Source organism: Mobula hypostoma, chromosome 1, assembly GCF_963921235.1.
Source record: "Mobula hypostoma chromosome 1, sMobHyp1.1, whole genome shotgun sequence".
Taxonomy (NCBI): domain Eukaryota; kingdom Metazoa; phylum Chordata; class Chondrichthyes; order Myliobatiformes; family Myliobatidae; genus Mobula; species Mobula hypostoma.
This window is the reverse complement of record NC_086097.1, coordinates 36,616,293-36,636,139: the sequence shown is the minus strand read 5'-3', so window position 1 is coordinate 36,636,139 and position 19,847 is coordinate 36,616,293. Positions and strand designations below refer to the sequence as shown.

At 42.1% G+C, this 19,847-nt stretch overlaps 1 protein-coding gene across 2 annotated transcripts in view; it reads left to right on the top strand.

The window, feature by feature from the left end:
• prkcha (protein kinase C, eta, a) overlaps positions 1-19,847 on the top strand; it is a 255,443-nt gene that overhangs the window by 141,379 nt on the left and 94,217 nt on the right. Inside the window, exons 5-9 of one of the 2 annotated variants that reach the window (XM_063046465.1) lie at positions 66-148; positions 4,852-4,984; positions 7,159-7,298; positions 11,794-11,940; positions 13,476-13,649. In XM_063046465.1, coding sequence (XP_062902535.1) covers positions 66-148; positions 4,852-4,984; positions 7,159-7,298; positions 11,794-11,940; positions 13,476-13,649 — 677 coding nt within the window. The remainder of the gene's footprint in view (positions 1-65; positions 149-4,851; positions 4,985-7,158; positions 7,299-11,793; positions 11,941-13,475; positions 13,650-19,847) is intronic. The other variant, XM_063046475.1, reaches the window with a different exon arrangement.

Sequence of the window (19,847 nt, the reverse complement as noted above, 5' to 3'; positions counted from 1 at the left end):
TTCTCTTGTTTGCACTTCGAGTGAACAGTTTGCTTTGCTAACCCTGGTTCCTGTTTGTTTCACAGTGTGCACATGTGTGGTTCACAAACGCTGCCACCAGCTAATTGTCACAGCATGCCCCAGAATAAAGAAAGACAAGAAAGGAGAGGTATGAGCAGAACTCAGTCTCGGTTTTTGGTGAAGCTTGGTGAGGTGTGGGTGAAAGTCTGTATCTATATTTGTAGATTCACTCATTTTCAGATTTGTTGACTTATCACATGTACATCAGAACATACAGTGAAATATGTCATTTGCATCAGCAACCTATGAATGAGCTGAGGCCAGCCCGCAAGTGTCACCACATATATTGGTGCCAACGTGGCATGCCCCCAATGTAATGATCTCATTGGCAGTGTTAAATGTAGTGGTGCAATGTACAAAGGCCATTGGTATTGATACTGAGACATTGAACCCTTCCACACCAATGGAAAAGTTAAATTCATGTGTGTAAATAAATTTAGAACACAAAGTAAGTAAAGGGAAATAAAGAAAAGTGGTCTAAAGTATCCTACAGGAGACATAAAAGACAGCAGATGATGGAAATTGAAGCAAAAAATGAAGTGCTGGAGGAACATGGAGGAACAGCATCTGTGGAGGCAAAGAGATGATTGAGTTTTGGGTTGAGACCCTGCATTAGGACTGAGAGCATCTCTCCTGATGTGAGGTATCAACCTAGATTGGCAACTATCTCTTTGCCTCCACAGATGCTGTTCAACCTGCTGATTCTTCTGTGGGGAAGAAATCTGTTGTCTACGTACGACACCAGCCCAGAAATATATTGAACCTTAACTATTGCTCACTTCAAAAGGTGGGCAATTCATACTGGCCTTGCCAGCAACGTCCATTTCTTCATTCAAATGTGCACGTTTCTGAGGGGGTTTGATAGGATAGATGTTCGACTATCTAGAATCAGGGTGATCATCTTAAAAACAAGGACATTCGGAAAAGAGATAATGAGAAGTTTCTTCACCCAGAGGGAAGTGGATCTGTGGAATTCTCTGCTCATGGATACAGAAGGCCAATAAGCCAAGGATTTGCTGTGCCATTCCAAATAAGTGTGCCTAATCCTTTTACTGAAGATCATTTCCCTGTAATACAATGGAAACATTGCTCTATTTGAATCTAAATTAATTCCTGCCGAAAATGATAGAACTTTGCCTCCAGTGGGCAATTACTTCTGCATTGTGGGAAATAAGAATAATTAGCTCAAGGTCAAAGTCAAAGTAAATTTATTGTCGAAGTATGTATATGTCACCATATACGACCTTGAGTTCCAGTTTCTTGCAGCCATTTTCTGAAAAATAAAGAAATACAATAGAATTTGTCAAAAACTATACATAAACAAAGACAGATAAACCAACGTGAAAAAGAAGACAAATAGAGCAAAAAAAATACTGGGTACAGGAGTTGTAGAGTCCTTGAAAGAGAGTGAGTAGGTTGTGGAATCAGTCAGAGTTGAGGAGAGTGAAGTTATCCACACTGATTCAGGAGCCTGATGGTTGTAGGCTGGTAACTGTTCCGGAATCTGGTGGTGTGGAACCTAAGACTCCTGCACATTCTGATGACGGTAGTAGTGACAAGAGAGCATGGCCTAGATGATTGGCATCCTTGATGCTGCTTTCTTGGAAATGTGTCCAATGGTGGGGATGGCTTTGCTTATGATAGACTGGGCTATATCTGTCATTTTCTGTGGACATTTCCATTCCTGGACATTGATGTTTCCATTCCTGGACATTGATGCCCTGACAATGTGATGCAGTTAGGATGAAGCTTATCAAAATTATTTAGTGACATGCGGAATCTATATAAACTTCTAGAAAGTAGAGGTGCTGTCGTGCCTTCTTTGTGATGGTCCCAGGAGAAATCCTCTGATTGTGATAACACCAAAGAATTTAAAGTAACTGACCTTCTCAACCTTTAATCGCCTAATGAAGACTGGCTCGTGGACTTCCGACTTCTGCCTCCTGTAGTCGATAAGCAGCTCTTTGCTTTTACTGATATTGAGTGGGAGGTTGTTGTTGTGACACCATTCTGCCAGATTTTCAGTCTCCTTCCTATATGTGTCAATTTGTCACCACCTTTGATTCAGCCAACCACAGCGGTGTCGTCAGCAAACTTATATACTGTATTTAGCTCGACATTCATAGATTTGAAGTGAGTTGAGCAGGTGCTAAGGGTACAGCCTTGTGGTGGACCTGAACTGATGGCGATTATGGAGATGTCGTTGCCAATCCAAAACCGCCTGGGGTCTGCAAGTGATGAAAGAGAAGATCAGTTTGCACAGGGAATTATTGAGTTCTGGGTCTTGGAGCTTGGTGATGAGTTTCTAAGGGATGATAGTGTTGAATGCTGAGCTATAGACTATGAAGAACTTCCTGGTGAATGCTTCTTCATTGTCCAAATGTTCAAAGCTGAGTGATGGAAAATGAAAGGGCATCTGCTGTTGACTTGTTGTGATGGTAGACAAATTGGAGCAGACCCAGGTCACTCCTCAGGCAGGAGTTGATATGCCATCCTAACTTTACTAAGCTGTCACAATTGCTAACATATTACTGTGTAATCTCAAGGGTCTTCATTAATTACAACTGTGGCTCAGTTGTTTGTACCCTTGCCTGTTGTACTTGGAGGTCCAGTCAGACTCTAGAGGTTAAAGATTGAAAAGCTCAGTGGTATAATTGGCGATGCCATCTTTAGGACAATGGATCCCTTTGCAATGTTTTGAAGAGAGATGAGGAAGTTATGTCCACCATAAGACCATCGGAAATAGGAGCAGAACTAGGCCACTCATCCCATTGAATCTACTCCATCATTCCATCATGGCTGATTTATTTTTTCCTCTCAATCCCATTCTCCTGCCTTTTCCCTGTAACCTTTGATGCCCTGACAAACCAATAACCTATCAACCTCTGCTTTCAATATACTCAATGGCTTGGACTCCACGGCCGTCCATGGCAAAGAATTCCACAGATTCATCATGCTCTAGCTAAAGAAATTCCTCCTCATCTCAGTTCTAAATGGACGTCCCTCTATTCTGCAGCTGCACCCTCTAGTCTTAAACTCACCCATTACTGGAAACATCCTATCCACATCCACTCTATATATAGGCATTTTAATATTCTATTGGCTTCAAGGAAATACCTGCTCATTCTTTTAAACTCCAGCAAGTACAAGCCCGAGGCCATCAAACGCTTCTCATATGTTAACCTTTTTATTCCTGAAAGCACTCCAGTCTAAAAGCTTCTTGGAGGTACAGATCTAGGTACCCATAATTAATACTATGTAGCTAACTTCCCTGAGTACATAAATATTCCAATTTGTCAATAGAACAGTTATTGATGTGTAAGTGATTGTCTTCATCTGGTCTGCAAGCTTCCTTTGACTAAGCAACTTAGCCAACTTTGTCTGGTTGAAACAAGCCAAATTAAATAACCCATTGTTGTATACTGCACCTCTTCAGCATTTAGACAGGTGCTATGAACCAACAAGTCTGCTATAAAGAGTGCTTGTTGTAAAGATATGTTTTCAAACTCACTACTACTTTTCATTTACATTTTAAGAATTGAAGTCTGGCTCCCATTTACGACCAAAAGCTAAATAAAGAATATAGTTGAAAGTTTAATTTACAACTGTTCTATCTTTACAAATGGCAGCTGTTGTGTTTAGAAAGCTAAACTTAACAAAAACAAGCGGAGCCCAACTGGCTCAGGACGCGAATATCCATCACAAACTTTGAGATGATTAAAGGTGCATCAGAAAGGGATGTTTCTCTGGGATGCGAAGATATGTGGAGTGATGGGCTGTACAGACAGGTCTTTCTCCCTGATGTGTCCAGGAGTTAGCTTCACCCATTGATTTGTGTTCCTGTGTAAAATTACTTAGTCACAATCTTGGGAGACCAGCACAGACAGCTTTGAACTTAATGAATTGCCTGTGTGGAGAAGGCAGACACAGATTTCAATCTAACATGTCAATGAGCATTGAAAGAATGGACCCCTGTAACTGACGGCATGTTTAATTCATGGCCTGTAATATTTGAAAGCTAAAAATACGCTGCCTGCCAAGCTACACAATGCAGCTGTTCCAGATGTTCTGTACCAGATAGGAATCCACACCAAACTAATTTTCTCCCCATCAAAAATTACATTTGACAAACTGGATTCTTTACAGGAGTCACGGCTTTATTTTTGGTTGAGTAGCTGACGGTTTTCTGATCCTCAATCATTGCTCTGCTTACTCCATGGTTTGGCTTCCAGTTTGCCGGCCACTGGAACAGTCTGATATATAAAGCAAAAGTGCCCTCTGGTGGCAGAAGATAGGAAAATCCATATCTAAACCCTTCCGTTTACTGAGTTCCCAGAGCATTGTTTACAGACTCCTGGTATATACAGGGCCTGTGTTTGCAATTGTGGGACCCTTGTCACTGCTGAACAAAACTCTTGTCTGACTTTTCTCCTCATTTGAGTAGCCATGTTTAAGATGATTGAAGAGGCCGATTGGGGAGGAACAGACTTATTCAGTGCTCTAATTTGTAAGTAAGCTAGAGAAGACCAAGAAACCAAGGGCTTTTCCTGCGGGCACGCTGATAGATAGTGTGAAATGGTAGCCAGCAATATGTTGCCTGTTTCTTGTCTGTGGTGGAGACTTCCAGCCACAGATGAGTGATTCCAATGGTTAGAAGGTTAGCTCTTTCGAAGGTAAGGAAACTGAGAGAAATAATAACATCATGAGTTACAAACAGCACCAGAAGGGAATGATTCTGTCTTTGTTTATGTCTGCATATGTCTTTCTTAGCTAATTGATGATTCTACTCAGCAGGTATGTGAACAAAGATTCAGCATCAATGTGCGTCACCAGTTCCACGTCCACAACTACAAGAAGCCAACTTTCTGTGACCATTGTGGCTCTCTGCTCTATGGGCTAATGGGACAAGGGAAACAGTGTAAAGGTAATGGGCTCCTCTCCTTCAGCTCCTGGGGGAAAGGAAACTTAGCAGAGTTAGTGCAGAGAGCAATCAGAGGGGTGGGCGGAAGGCCTTCATGATGCACTCTCCTTGTGTTTGGGGATGAGTACAACAATGAGAGCCAGTGACTGTCACACACATGGAATACCAAGTGTGCTGTGGAGGGTGACGGGGTAATGAGACTGGAGACTGGAAACTGCAGAAATGTAGCAAATCATAAACACAAGAGTTTCTGCAGATGCTGGAAATCCAAAGCAACACACACAAAATGCTGGAGGAACTCAGCAGGTCAGGCAGTATCCACAGAAATGAACAAACAGTCAACATTTCAGGCTGAGACCCTTCTTCAGAATGAAAAGATGGGGAGGGAGGGGAAAGAGGATTCTCTAGAAGGTGATAGGTGAAGCTAGGTGGGAGGGAAAGTTAAAGGGCTGGAGAGGAAGAAATCTGATAGGAGAGGAGAGTAGGCATGGGAGAAAGGGAAGGTGGAGGAGACCCAGGTGAAATGATGGGAAGGTGAGAAGAGGTAAGAGGCCAGAGTGGGGAATAGAAGAAGAGGGGAGAGGGAGGAAAAAATATTTTTACCAGAAGGAGAAATCAATATTCATATTGTCAGGTTGGAGGGTACCCAGATGGAATATAAGGTGTTCCTCTTCCACCCCGAGGGTGACCTCATTGTGGCACAAGAGGAGGCCATGGACGGGGAACTGGAATCAGAATTGAAATGTTTGGCCACCTTGGGAAGTTTAGTTTTTGGCGGATGGAGCAGATGTGCTGGCAGGATATTGTGTGATTCGTGTTTAGGATTAGGTGAGACAAATATCTTGACCACAGTAATGTCTAAACAGGCCAAGGATATCCACTAAAATCACACTGAATAGTTTCTTTACTGTACTTTTTAGACAATGCTTTGTAAATGCACAAGAGCAAATGCAACTGACTAATAGCTTCTCTTCTCTTAATCAGAAGGCTAATTGAGGAAAAGCCAGCTTTGTTTATTGATGGTTAGTACATGAGGAAATGTTAGGCCTTTGGATCCCTTGACTTCCATGGCCGATGAAGGTGAAGGCAGCAGCAAATATTTTCTATTACCACAAGCGCACACCCCTGTCAGAATATATAAACAATGCAGTGCTGAACATTTGCTACACAGTCATTGGTTCAACACACCATACACCTGAGGGCGTGCCTCCACGTTCTGATGGGCATTAGAGGGGAAGCAGGTTCGATGGGCTTCATGCTATGTTAGTCAGGTGATGCTGCTCAAAAGAGCATTTATTTAGGCAGCATTAATCTGACTTCCCTCATCTTTTTTTCACATAGTTACATTCCACAAATCCAACAGGTATTCAATCGCTTTGGTTAGCCAGCGTCTATAGAGAGAATAAACAATCAGCATCTCAGGCCAAGACACTTCATCAGGTGGGACAGGGGAAGGAACACAAACTGGCAGGTGATAGGTGAAGCCAGTTGAGGGGGACAGTGGGTGGATGGAGGAGGGAGGTGCTTCGTCCCTGCCTTCTTATTCTGGCTTTTCTCCCCCTTCTGATGAGCAGAGCGATGAGAGCTGGTGACTGCCGCACACATCTGTCCTGATGAAGAGTCTCGGCCCAAAACATCGACTGTTCATTCCCCTCCATAGGTGTTGCCTGGTCTTCAGCATTTTGTGTGTGTGTTGCTTTGGACTTCTAGCATCTGCAGAATCTCTTGTGTTTATCTTCTGTTATATCGTCATAGTTACTGAGTCACTGCAAGAAGCTGAGTCTGTTATAAAAATCAAAATCTCAGAACTCCATTGCATGGAAACAAAGAAAAATACTGCATAAATACCAGAAATCTTGTCATTTGCCCCCTCACTCCAACCCGTCAGTAAAGATGCTGAGCAAAGTGTGGTCTTTTTAATTGGCTTAATGGATGCTTTGTCAGGGTAAGGTTCCTCGGCTGCTGTGCTGATACCTTTTATGCAGCGAGTCAGAGGGTGTGTTGTTCACTGCGTACACTACCAACAGGAATTCAAAGTGAATGTGCTGCATGATGTGCCAGGTGTGTAGAATTCCACAGGGGCGTTTTACTTGCATTTGGCGGTCTCAGGTTGCTGACAGCACTGGTTAAGATGTGTGTGCCACTGGACGCTGAATCACTTTTTCTTCTTTTGACAGTTTGCAAAATGAACATTCACATTCGCTGTGAGAACAACGTGGCCCCCAGCTGTGGAGTGAACTCTGTGGAGCTCGCCAGGAAGCTGGCAGAAATGGGACTCAGTGCGGGCAGCATAGCTACTCTGAAGAGGAGGCAGACGGTAAGGGAACGTTTCAGAATCGGTCAAGCTGTTTGCACCAGCATCCGTTAATGGCCGACACTGTGGGCTTGCTGGAGTGTTTCCCACATGGCGGCAGTAACTGTGCGCAGAAAGTTTCTCCTCAGCAGTGGAGTGGGGTGAAGATAGATTCGTACAATCATGGGAATATATAACACATTGTCTCATTGAGTCCATAGTGATGAAAAGAGAACTAATTCACCAAATCCTACTTGTCAACTTGTCTTTCATAGCCCAGTTGGTTTCAGTACTTCTGGAACCCATCTTTCCACTAATTATCGTCAAAGTCTTTTTGATTCTCGATCTCTCTGCTAAAGGAAATAGGTGCTTCCTGTTTATTCCTCGACGAGCTCCTCGGTAATTATCCCCCTCATCTGCATCTATCCTACAGCAAATGATTCATTTCAGCAGTCACTCCTCTTTGCCCAAAATTTGTCAGCCCAAGAAGTTCCCTTGTAAATTTCAGTGTAACCTCTCCAGTCTAATCTATCTCTCTTGCAGTGTGGTGGCCAAAACAGTGCATGGTCCTCTAGACATTGACTGGTGTTCTTAATAGTTGTGGACTAACTAGTCTACGTTGTCATAACCTAATTTTATGATCTTGTGCCTTTATAGTTTGTGTCATGATCAACAAATGGCATTATCCTATATAGTTTTCTTACTTTTCTCTCTGACCCATGGATCTGTGGACATATATACCAAGATCTCCTTTGTCACCTGTCCTGCTTCCTCCCATTTATTATGCATACTCTTTTATCATTCATCATGTATTCTCTTGTATCTTTTATCTTTTCCAAAGCGAGTCCATTATACTTCTTTGGACTAAATTCCATTTGTCATTTACCTTCTCCATTAAATTAGTCTATTAGCTGTGGATACTACTGTTGAATTGTCTAGGCAGTTTAAATGGTTCAGCACAGACTAGATGGACTGAAGCTCCTGCTTCTGTGCTGTATTTTCCTTTGACTCGATGAAATTCATATAGTTTAATAACCCACTTAACATTTTAATTGGGAAGCTTTAGCCCGTTGATAACGGGCATTGAAAATACATAAATGTATTTCTTAAACCACTTTAATTCTAATTTCCATTCCTGACAAATATTGCTCCTCTAGTATTAAATTCTCCTGAGTCAGTAAGAAAACTATAGTTATTCTGTGTACATCATCACTTATGTAAGTAATTGGAGCAGGACAATTAGTGCTCAACATTGGTCTGTCATTTCGTAAGATCATGATAGAAGCAGTCTTGACTTTAATAACTTTTCCTGCTCTTTCCAAATTCCTTAACTCCCTTGTAGTTTAATTGTTTGGCTCTGCCTTGAATAAGTTCAGTGACTCCTTCTACGTATCTCTGAGTTAGAGGATATCAAAACTATCGCAACACACTTGGAGATGAACTCTTTCCTCCTTTCCCTCCTAAGTATGCCTGTCTGTCCAATGAAAGCTTGCATTGCACTCACCAAGGAAATCCCACAACAACTTCTGATCAGATCATCAATCGAGCACCATTCAGGCCAAGTTGAACCATGTTTTCCTAGCCAATCCCTTGTTCAGAACCAGAATTAGATTTATTATTGCTGACATATGACTGACAAATTACTATTGCTTGTAATAAATAAATAGATATACACAGACATAGTGTAAAAGAGGAATAGTGAGGTAGTGTTCTTAGATTCATCAAAGATCTGATGGCGGAGGGGAAGAAGCTATTCCTAAAATGTTGAGTGTGTGTATCTTCAGGCTCCTATACCTCTTCCCCAATGGTATTAATAAGAGGGCATATCACAGATGGTAAAAATCCTTAATGATGGAGGCTGCTTTCTTGAGGTACCACTTTCTGAAGATGTCCTCGATGGCGAGTGGCCTTTGATGGAGTCGGCTGAGTCTACGGCCTCTGTAGCCTCTTTAGATGCTGTGCATTGGAATCTCCATGACAAGTAGTGATGCAGCCAGTCCCAATGATCTCCACGGTACATTTGTAGAAGATTTCTAGAGTCTTTGGTGACAAGCCAGATCTCCTCACACTCCTAGTGAATTATAGCTTCTGACTTGCCTTTTTCGTGATTGCATAAGTGGCAGGCTCAGGATAGAGAAAACTTTAATACGTTTGTCCTGATGCAATCTTTGTTGAGTTACATTATTTTCCCAACGACACTAATCTGACAGCTAGGGTAAAACCCTATTGAGTTTGACAATCCCATCTGCTGTGGTATTCAGACCTCCAGTTTCCTCACAGGCAGTGAAGAAAGCTAACGGCATGCTGGCCTTCATAACAAGGGGAGTTGAGTATGGGAGCAAAGAGGTCCTTCTGCAGTTGTACAGGGCTCTGGTGAGACCACACCTGGAGTATTGCATACAGTTTTAGTCCCCAAATTTGAGGAAGGATATTCTTGCTATTGAGGGAGTGCAGCGGAGATGCATGAGGTTAATTCCCGGTATGGCGGGACTGTCATACGTTGAAAGATTGGAGCGACTGGGCCTGTATACACTGGAATTTAGAAGGATGAGTGGGGATCTGATTGAAACATGTAAGATTATTAAGGGATTGGACGTGCTAGAGGCCGGAATCATGTTCCTGATGTTGGGGGAGTCCAGAACCAGAACCCACAATTTGAGAATAAGGGATAGGCCATTTAGAACGGAGTTGAGGAAAAACTTTTTCACCCAGAGAGTTGTGGATCTGTGGAATACTCTGCCTCAGAAGGCAGTGGAGGCCAATTCTCTGGATGCTTTCAAGAAAGAGTTAGATAGAGCTCTTAAAGATAGCGGAGTCAAGGGATATGGGGAGAAGGCAAGAACGGGGTACGGATTGTGGATGATCAGCCATGATCACAGTGAATGGCGGTGCTGGCTCAAAGGGCCGAATGGCCTACTCCTGCACCTACTGTCTATTGTCTATTGTCTATTCACTATTGATGGTGGGCTTTCCAAGGACCTCTTCAAAAAGTCATGCCTTAGAAAAGGCGGCATCCTTCATGAAGGATCCCCATCACCCATTCCCTTCTCACTTTTTATTACTTCTGTCAGAGGGAAAGTACAGGAGCCTGAAGAATCACACTCAAATGTTTCAGGAACAGTTTCGTCCCTCCGCCATCAGATTTCTGAATGGACAATGAACTCTTCCATGAACACTACCTCACTTTTTTCACTACTTATTCAATTATATATATTATTGTTAATTAAAGTATTTTATGTATTGCACTGTTCTGCTGCCTCAAAGCAACAAATTTCATGACAAATGTCAGTGACATTGAACTTGATTCTGACTCGGATTACAGCAGTTGCAATCAAACTGTCAATTTTCCCCCTGTACTAAAGCCCTGAGATTCATTGTCTTGCGGGTGTACTCAATAAATACAATAACCAAAAATGAAAGATCAATGAAAGACCACACGAACAAGGCGGACAACCAGTGTGCAGAAGACAAAAAACTGTGCTGTGCAAATAGAAAGAGAAAGAAAAAAATGAAACAATAAATAAACAAACAAGCAAGCAAGCAATGTATATTGAGAACATGAGATAGCGTGTCCATAGCTTACGGGAGCAGTTCAGTGATGAAGCAAGTGAAGTTGAGTGAAGTTATCCTCTTTGGTTCAAGAGCCTGGTGGTTGTGGGCTAGTAACTGCTCCTGAAACTGGTGGTGTGAGTCCTGGGGCTCCTGTACCCTTTTCCTGAAGGCAGCGGCGAGAAAAGAACACACCCTGGGTGGTGGGTGTCTCTTATGATGGATGCTGATTTCCTGCGACAGTGTTTCATGTTGATGTACTCAATGATGGGGAGGCCCTTACCCGTGACGGACCAGGCTGTATCCACTACTTTTTGTAGGATTTTCCGTTCAAGGGCTTGGTGTTTCCAAACCAGGCTTTTATGTAGCCAGTCAATATACTATCCACCACACATCTATTGAAGTTTGTCAAAGTTTTAGAAGTCATGCCAAATCTTCACAGACTTCTAAAGAGTAGATGTGATGCCGTGCTTTCTTTCTAATTGCAGTTACTCTGAAATGAAAATATTTGTTAGTGTTGTGTATAAAAACCTTGCATCACACAGAGAATTTCTGGGCACAAGAGATTCTGGAGATGCTGGAAATCAGGGACTACACATGCAAAATGAATCGCCTCCCAGTTTCTGATATCACCACCCCCTCTCACCCATCCACTCATCTTCCCCCTCACCCAGTCACACCTGTCATCTGCCAGCTTGTACTTATTCCCTTCTCCCCACCTTCTTATTCTGGTTTCTGCACCTTCCCTTTCCAGTCCTAATGGACGGTCTCAGCCCAAAACGTGACACTTCATTTTCCTCTATAGATGTTGTCTGACCCCTGACCCACTGAGTTCCTCCAGCTTTTTGTGTGTGCTACTTGAGAAATTCTGAACAGTTGTTACAATAAACAGGTTATTTATTAGCTGGTGTTAACTGTTACATTCCTGAATCCTGCATTAATTTTCTTCACGTTCTTTTACTTGAAAAAGAGGCAGAGTCATAAAAACCACAAGGACAACCAGGCCCCGGGTGACACACCTGATGGCAACGACAAGGAAAGCCAGCAAGTGCAACGCAAACTAAGCATCGACGATTTCACCTTCATCAGTGTTCTAGGCAAAGGCAGCTTTGGGAAGGTAAGTTACACTCTACATTGAAAAACAAGAAAAATGCATAAGGTGAGATATGTTTTATTGCCCATAGTGCAGTGCAGCAAACTGCAACACAGTAAGCTGCTGTCAGCTTTGTTTGATAGATAACGACAGACAGACTGCAACCTTAAATGTAGATTCTCCATTATTCATGGGCAGACCTATTATGCATAAAATAATTCAGATGTCTTTCCTGCACTAATGTGAGAGAAGCGTGCAGATTCCCAGTGAATTTGACCTTTTTCTCCTTATACAAAATAATATTTTAAACCTGGGATTAAGAAAGGTCAAACACTATCTCCTGTCACCAATCATTCAGGAATGATGTGTAAAACTCCTAAAATAGAAGTCACTTTTGGCACTGGGAAGAGAAAATATGTACATACCTAAGGACTGCAAATCACGGAGATTTATTTAACCACGTGCAGTTTTATAGTCTTTCTGCCGAGATAGTCTTCATGTATCTCTTTGCTTTCCCCAGCTGGGTATCATGGAGTCCTTTTGAGTATAAAAGTCCAGAAGTGATGAAGCCTGGTGTTTGGGTTTGTTTATTGATCTGGGCTGTATTGAAGTTAAACCTCCTCCCTAATAGGCATTGAGTTGAGTTGAAGGGGCGCAGAAGTGCAGCAGTTCCTGCTGCTGCCTCACTGATCCTTCATGCTCCTAGTCTGGAGATTGCATGTTCTTCCTGTGATCTGTGAACTTTCACTGGGTGCTCCAGTTTCCTCCCACATCCAGTGGCATGTTATTGGTTAATTGGCTACAGTAATTTACCCTGTAGTATAACTTAGTGGCAAAAGCATCATGGGGGTTCACAATGATAGGTATATGAGAGGGCCCAGTGATTTCAGCCAAGGTGACAGCTGAACTGCAGCATTTGGTCTGTAGGGGGCAGCACAGCAGAGCAGCAGTTCAGCCCATAGACTTACAGCAGCCAGCCGTGAGATGGGGGTTTGATTCCTGCTGCTGTCTGTAAGGAGTTTTTCTCCCCGTGACCTCGTGGGTTTTCTCTGAATTCTCTGGTTTCTCTCCACATTCTAAAGACGTATGGGTTGGGGTGTCTGAGTTGTGGGCAGGCTGTGGAGGTGATACTTGCAGGCTGCCCAGTACAGTCCTCGCTGATTTGATTTGACACAAATGATACAGTTCACTGTATGTTTCGATGTACATGTAACAAAACTAATCTTAATCTATCTTTATCCCTTTAAGGGAAAACGATAATGAGTATTCCAATAACTGATCTTGGAAAAAGACCATTTATGTGGAATGGGTCAACTGCAAGACCAGGCTAAAGTTTAAAACTTTTTGATTGAAGCTGCCTTTCTATGCATCTAAATAGACCATTTGTCAAAAATAGAGGGTTTGCTTAGATTGAAAGTACTGATCTTTCCAACCCATGGTTCTAAAATGGCAGCGCTATATCAGAATGGAAACATCTTACCTGATTTTGAACTTCAAGGGAACTGATACACTTGCATCTTTGTTCTGGGTTATTCCATAACCTGCTCTCTGCCCCCCAGGTAATGCTGGCAGAGTTCAAAGGGACAGAAGATGTGTATGCTGTGAAAATACTGAAGAAGGACATGATTCTTCAGGATGATGACGTGGAGTGCACAATGACTGAGAAGCGGATCTTGTCACTGGCCAAAAACCACCCGTACCTTACACAGATCTTCTGTTGCTTCCAAACTCCGGTAAGCAAGATCAGTGTCAATTAGTTCAAGAAACAAAACAGTAGTACAAAGGGTGGACCACCAGAGTGTACATTTTAGAATCTCATTCTATGCAACTGGAAATTTCTTGTATCTATCCTAATGGAACGAGTCTCCCTTGAAAATCTCCAGATAGCAGAGGATTTGCAACTTAGGGTTCTGCAGGCAAAATGGTGAGGTGCATATGGGAAGGAAGAGTTGGTGAGTATTTTACAGGTAACCTGAGGGGTTCACTGACAAAGAATTTGATGGCTCTGCATTGGCTTGAGTTTGGAGGGAAATGTCGGCACAGGTGCAGCAGGCCTGGAGATGCAGCCGTTGTGACAAAGTGCCATATAGGTTGGGAAACCAGAGTGATACAAGAGAGTAAACTTTGGGGGTCACTGAATCTGGTGTTCCAAACTTGCTAATGCTGTCAAACTACTGGGAATGGTGTCACATGTTTCTCAGAAACTTTCTGAAACTGTTAAAACATAATTTTAAAAAATCTGAAAAATAATCAAAATTACAAATGAAAACAAAAAACATTCTTGCATAATTATTTAAATAAAGAATATTAGGGACCTGGATTGATATTGGAGCAGGAGCAGCCAAGTATTTGTCTGAGCTTGCTACACTGTTCAATGAGTTCATATTAAATAGATCCTGCTTCCAATTTTACTTTCCTGTCTGTGCCCATGACTTGTTGATCCCCAATACACGAAAAACTTGTTTTTCCTTGAACCTGCTTAGTGATTGAGCTTCTACAGTTCTCAGGTTCAGAGAATTCCAAATATTCATCTTCCACTGGTTCAAGAATTTCTTCCACACCTCCAAAGGTTGTCTCCTCATTCTGGGACAATAACCCCTAATTCTGTACTACCACAAAAGGAATTCACTCAGCATCTAATCTGTCCATCCACTGCAGAATCTTGAGAGTTACCTCAAACAGTATGGCACTGGACAGGCCAACCAGCCCACAAATGTTGTGCCAATAAGCTAATTTATACTAATTGTTCTGCTCCTGTCTATCATGCATCTCCCCCATTCCCTTCATATTCATGTGTCTGTCTAAAAGACCCTTAAAATCGACCAAACTGCTTGATTCCACTTTTCCCCTGGTGAACCGTTCCAGGTATCTACCAATTTGTGTGAAAAATACTTGTCACTCGTGTCGTCTTTAAACTTCCCACCCTTCTAACATTAAGAGTATGTCCTCTAGCATTTGCCATTTCTACCTTGAAGAAAAGATTCTGATTGTCTCCCTATCTACACCTCTCATAATTTTATAAACTTCTATCATATCTCTTCTCAGCCTTCAATGTTCTAGGGAGAAGAACCTAAGTTTGTCCAATCTCTCCTTATTGCTCACACACACTAATCCAGGCAGCATCCTGGTAAATCTCTTCTGTACCCTCTCCACAGTCTTCACATCCTTCCCATAATGGCAGCAACCAGAACTACACACAATACTCCGTGTGGCCTGAGTTTTATATGGCTGCAGCATAACTTCCTAACTTTTACACTTGAGTCCTAGCAATGAAGGTAAACATGCCCTTTGCCTTCGTTATCACCTTAACCACTTGCACAGCCCTTTCAGTGATCAATGGAACTGAACCCCAAGGTCCCCCTGAAATTCAGTGCTATTGAGGGAGTCTATCTATTCTTTCTCCTTTAGTTTGACCTCTCACTGTGCAACACCTCACTCTTGCTTTGATTAAACTACATTTCTTCTTCGCCACCCATATCCATAACTGATCTATATTCTACAGCATTCTTTGATAGTCCATAATACAAACATTATCCATAACTCCACCAATCTTCGTGTCATCCACAAACTTGCTAATCCACCCATCTTTCATCCAATCATTGACATATATCTCAAAAACGGAGGTCCCATTATATTCAGAGCCACGAAAACCTGCTAACTTGATACTGACTTCCCTCATTTGCTCCCTTTGACTTTGAGGATGGAGAAGAGGTAGGTAGATTTAGTTGTGTTTCTGAGGAAATTCCCTCCGTTGTTACTGAGGATCTTAGAAACACGTGAGTCATTCAGCTTCGCAAGAATATTGTGCCATTCAGTGATGATATAGATGACCTATGACTGAAGTCCATATATGAGCCTAACCTCTGCACCCTTTGATAACTTTGATTTTGAAAAATCTGTAAATGTGAGATTTAAAATTGTCAATTAACCTGCTACCAGTTGCCTTTGCGGGAAAGGATTCCAGTCTCCGTCTTTAAGCTTAGAAGTGTTTTTGAACCTTAATAAGAGTCCTAGCTCTTTAATTTTAGTCTGTAGCCCCAATGAGATTCCACTTCCAGTGGAGGTATTTCTCTTCTACTACTCTATCAGTTTGTTAGAAACTATTTGTTAACCTGTCAAATTCCAGAATTTACTACCCTGGTTCTATAGTCTCCCCTTAGAATTTATACTTTTGAACTATACTGCATTTCATCCAAGGTCAGTATATCCTTTCTGAGTAGTCTTTACTGAGTGGTTGAGATTTAGATTAAGAGGGATTTGTATAATTGCAGCATTTTCTGATGCCTTGTGTTCTGGTTCTTATAAGTATTTGTGTATCTTTACATTTTTGCTCATGCTTCTGTGGACTTGATAAAGTAAGGATTCGTATACTCCACTCTTTCTAGTCTTTATCATTCTTTTGGATCTGTTTGCCATAGTTCATTTCTTTTGTCTGTTAATCTAATCTTTTCATTCAGTCTGTTTGTAATGCTGCTTAAGCTTGAGGTACTGGTAAACATGCATATCTGGCTTTCCTCTGAGCTGCTCATTAGTAACACAGCCTAAAAGATTTTTGCAGAATACCACAGGTCGCATCCTGCCAACTTGATGACCAGTATCTCTATGTCACAGCCACTCTTAACAGGGCAACATTTACCATTGCAACGAATGTTCTATGCAGACGGTATGCAAGATATGGTTTTTGTGGTACCTTGGTACATGCGACAGTAATAAACCAATTTACCAATTTGCCTTCAATTCTGCTAAAATTTTAGTTCATAGTCTTGAAGACAGTCCTATAAAAAGCCTTTTGTAAGTTTCTATAAAAATATTCATAGACTGTCTCCATTCTGTTATTTTTCTCCCCTCTTCGGAGACTCATGGGATTTGGCCTATCCACCTCAGGACTCCCATGACGATTCGTACCCTCAGTAGTTGACACTAGTAATTTGAGACCAACTGGTCTACATTTACAGTGCTCACCTTTCTTAGTTCACTGAATGTCATGCACAATTTTCTCACCTAAAGCAATAATTGCCATAGCCAGAGAGCTTTGGAAGATGCAGGAGAAAACATTTAAAGTGGACTCACCTTCTTCCTTGAAATAGAAGGAATGAAAACTACCAGCTCCTGAGATCTCATAACATTCTGGCTGCTTTTTTGACAGACAGCAGGTTTATTCTCTATGTAGAATAGAAGGCCCTCTGTTGGTTGGGGTTGACCATGGATATTGTGTCTGAGCTGTCTACGTGGTATGTAAATCAGAGCAGTACAATATGGAGAGCAAGCTTTTGCCCATGTAGTAGGCTCCCCCCCACCCCCCACCATTCCACGCAGCTGATGAATCCAGAGGAATGGCAGAGACCAATACAGTTTGGCACCAGGGGTGTCACAAGGGTTGCCAGTCAGCTTTGAACTGCCTTAGGGACTCCAGCACAGGATTTTTCCTCAGGGTTTACTCCCGAGACCTTCCCCATGGCTGCAAGGCAGTGGAGGTTTGAGATCAGAGTTTTCCTTCTTCTAGATGAGCTGCCAGCCACAGCTGACAAGCCCATCTGCCTGAAGCAACTGCTTTTAAGGCACCAGTAACCCAGCTTAGTCCTGGTTCTGCCAGGTTTAATAGCTAAGCCACACATGAAGGTCAGGACTTGGTTGTCAGAGACTATTTGAGATGCACTCCATTGAGAGCATTTAACAGGCCATGGGAGATTATCCCCACAACCTCCCCCAGCTATGAACCTTGTTGTATATGATCATTTTCTATAAGGCTTTGTTTCCTATCTCAATTTGTCTTGCTTTCTCTATACATTGTGGATCAGACCATTGCATTCCTGCTTTTGCATGCCTGTTACTACTGATGTTACAACTCTGGAGTGAACTTTTTGGAAGGTCTACCACCTTCCTAATGTACAGTTACAAGTCCTATAAACGAAAAGCAGCCTTCCTCTTCTTTGCCTTCCCATACCTGTGATATTTTCTCTGACTTTTTTCATTGACCTCATTTGCCTGACCTGGTGTAATTTTACTAGTGGAATGCCACAAATCCAACAGCAGATGGCAGCCACTATCACAACTTGACTTGTTCATTGGATTGAGTTAGGAGGAAAAGTCTTTTTTTGAGTTTTTTAAAATTAAAACACAATCCAAGTACTCAGCCGATCTGAGCCTAGCTCAGACCATTTAATTTTTTGAGACTTCATTGCTGTAGGTATAACATCTCGAACATGCTATGCACATGCACTAAAATGTTAAGCAAATCATTCTGAGTTGGGTAATGTAAAGAGCTGGGAGACAGAGAAATAAATACCCAGCACAAAAAAAAATTACAGCATTTTTAAACCTCCAACTATAATCGGACTTCACACCTGTAAAAGTAAAGACTTAATGTCAAAGAATTTTTTTAGTTAAGTCTTTTCTCACATTTAAAATTCTGTTGCACTAAAATGGGCTTGCCATTTCCGGTTACGTTTCTGGGTTTTTAAAAATATTTATTTAGCAATACAGCACAGTAACAGGCCCATCCAGTCCACCAAGCCTACAGCACCTAATTACATCCATGTGACTGACTAACCTACTAACACAGTCTTTGGACTGTGGGAGGAAACCTGAGCACCCAGAGGAAACCTACACGGTCCTCGGGAGAATTTACAAACTGCTAACAGGCAGTGGTGCTGTAATAGTGTAACACTAAACACTCTGTCACCCTAACGGGGACTAACAGGGGAGTGCAACAATCTCCTGCTCTTCATTAACATCTCGGGAGCTTCATTCCACTAGAATGAAGCTCCCGAGATCCCAGGCGACACATTCACCAGCATCCCATTTTTTCACCTTGAGCTGCAGTTATACCAATTGCTCTCCGTTTTACACTTAAGGTTATTATATACATAAAAATTGCTGGTGAACGCAGCAGGCCAGGCAGCATCTATAGGTATCTATAGGCTTCCTAGAGATGCTGCCTGGCCCGCTGCGTTCACAGCAATTTTTATGTGTGTTGCTTGAAATTCCAGCATCTGCAGGTTTCCTCGTGTTAGGGTTATTATATATTTACTTTGTCGTATTCTCTGCAGCAATAACTCTTAGTTCCTTCATTTGTGGAATAAGTAACAATGGGTTTTTACTGAGCCCAAATGACTAAAAGGATCCTTTGAGTAACTGTGCATGTCTGTCCCTTGCAGCAAGCCTAACCCTTGTCCATACTTACCTCTTACCCAGAAATTTGTCAACTAACAGTCCTCCGAAGTGTGAAAATAATTTATTAGTAGAATTATATTGCTGACATGGCTGATTTTAATCCATTTGTGCCACTCCTTATCTGTGTGAGAAACCAGTCTGTAACAGTCTGTCCTGGCCTGGCTTACTTTCACCTCCGAGCTCCCCCAGTACAAAGAGGGGAAAAGGGCCTCGGAAGGAATAAAGAGTAAATCGGGTTGACCATGACTAATCCACGTATTAGCAGCATCTACTGGCTTGTTCTGCCAACTTTTCATGAACAAGACGGAATTAATCATTGTTTTGATTTTTTCTCTTTATCTGAACATTTGAGCAGCAACGTGAAAATAAGTAAAAGCCCATTTCATTGTTCACTGAATCACTGATGGAAATGATTGAGAATGTTGCTTCTTGGGAGTGTAGCTGCTGTTTGGGTTTGGGTATTTGATCCTCCGCAATATTCCGCGTGGGAATTTAAACTGGAGGTGGCAGCGAGGTCGAGTTGTGAGCTTGACATCAACCCGGCGCAGATGGAGAGCATGCTCGGGAGCGGCCTGTCACTGGATCGAACTCGGGAACCTCAGTTCTCGAGCCCGGCGCTGATCTCACTGCGCCACCAGCTGACCAAATTAATTCTTGCAATTCTGTGAAGTAACTTCCATATCATCAGTGTCAAAGCAGAAAAATGCCGTTTGGTGAGATGAAATGGTAAAATATAATGACATTTCATGAATATAATT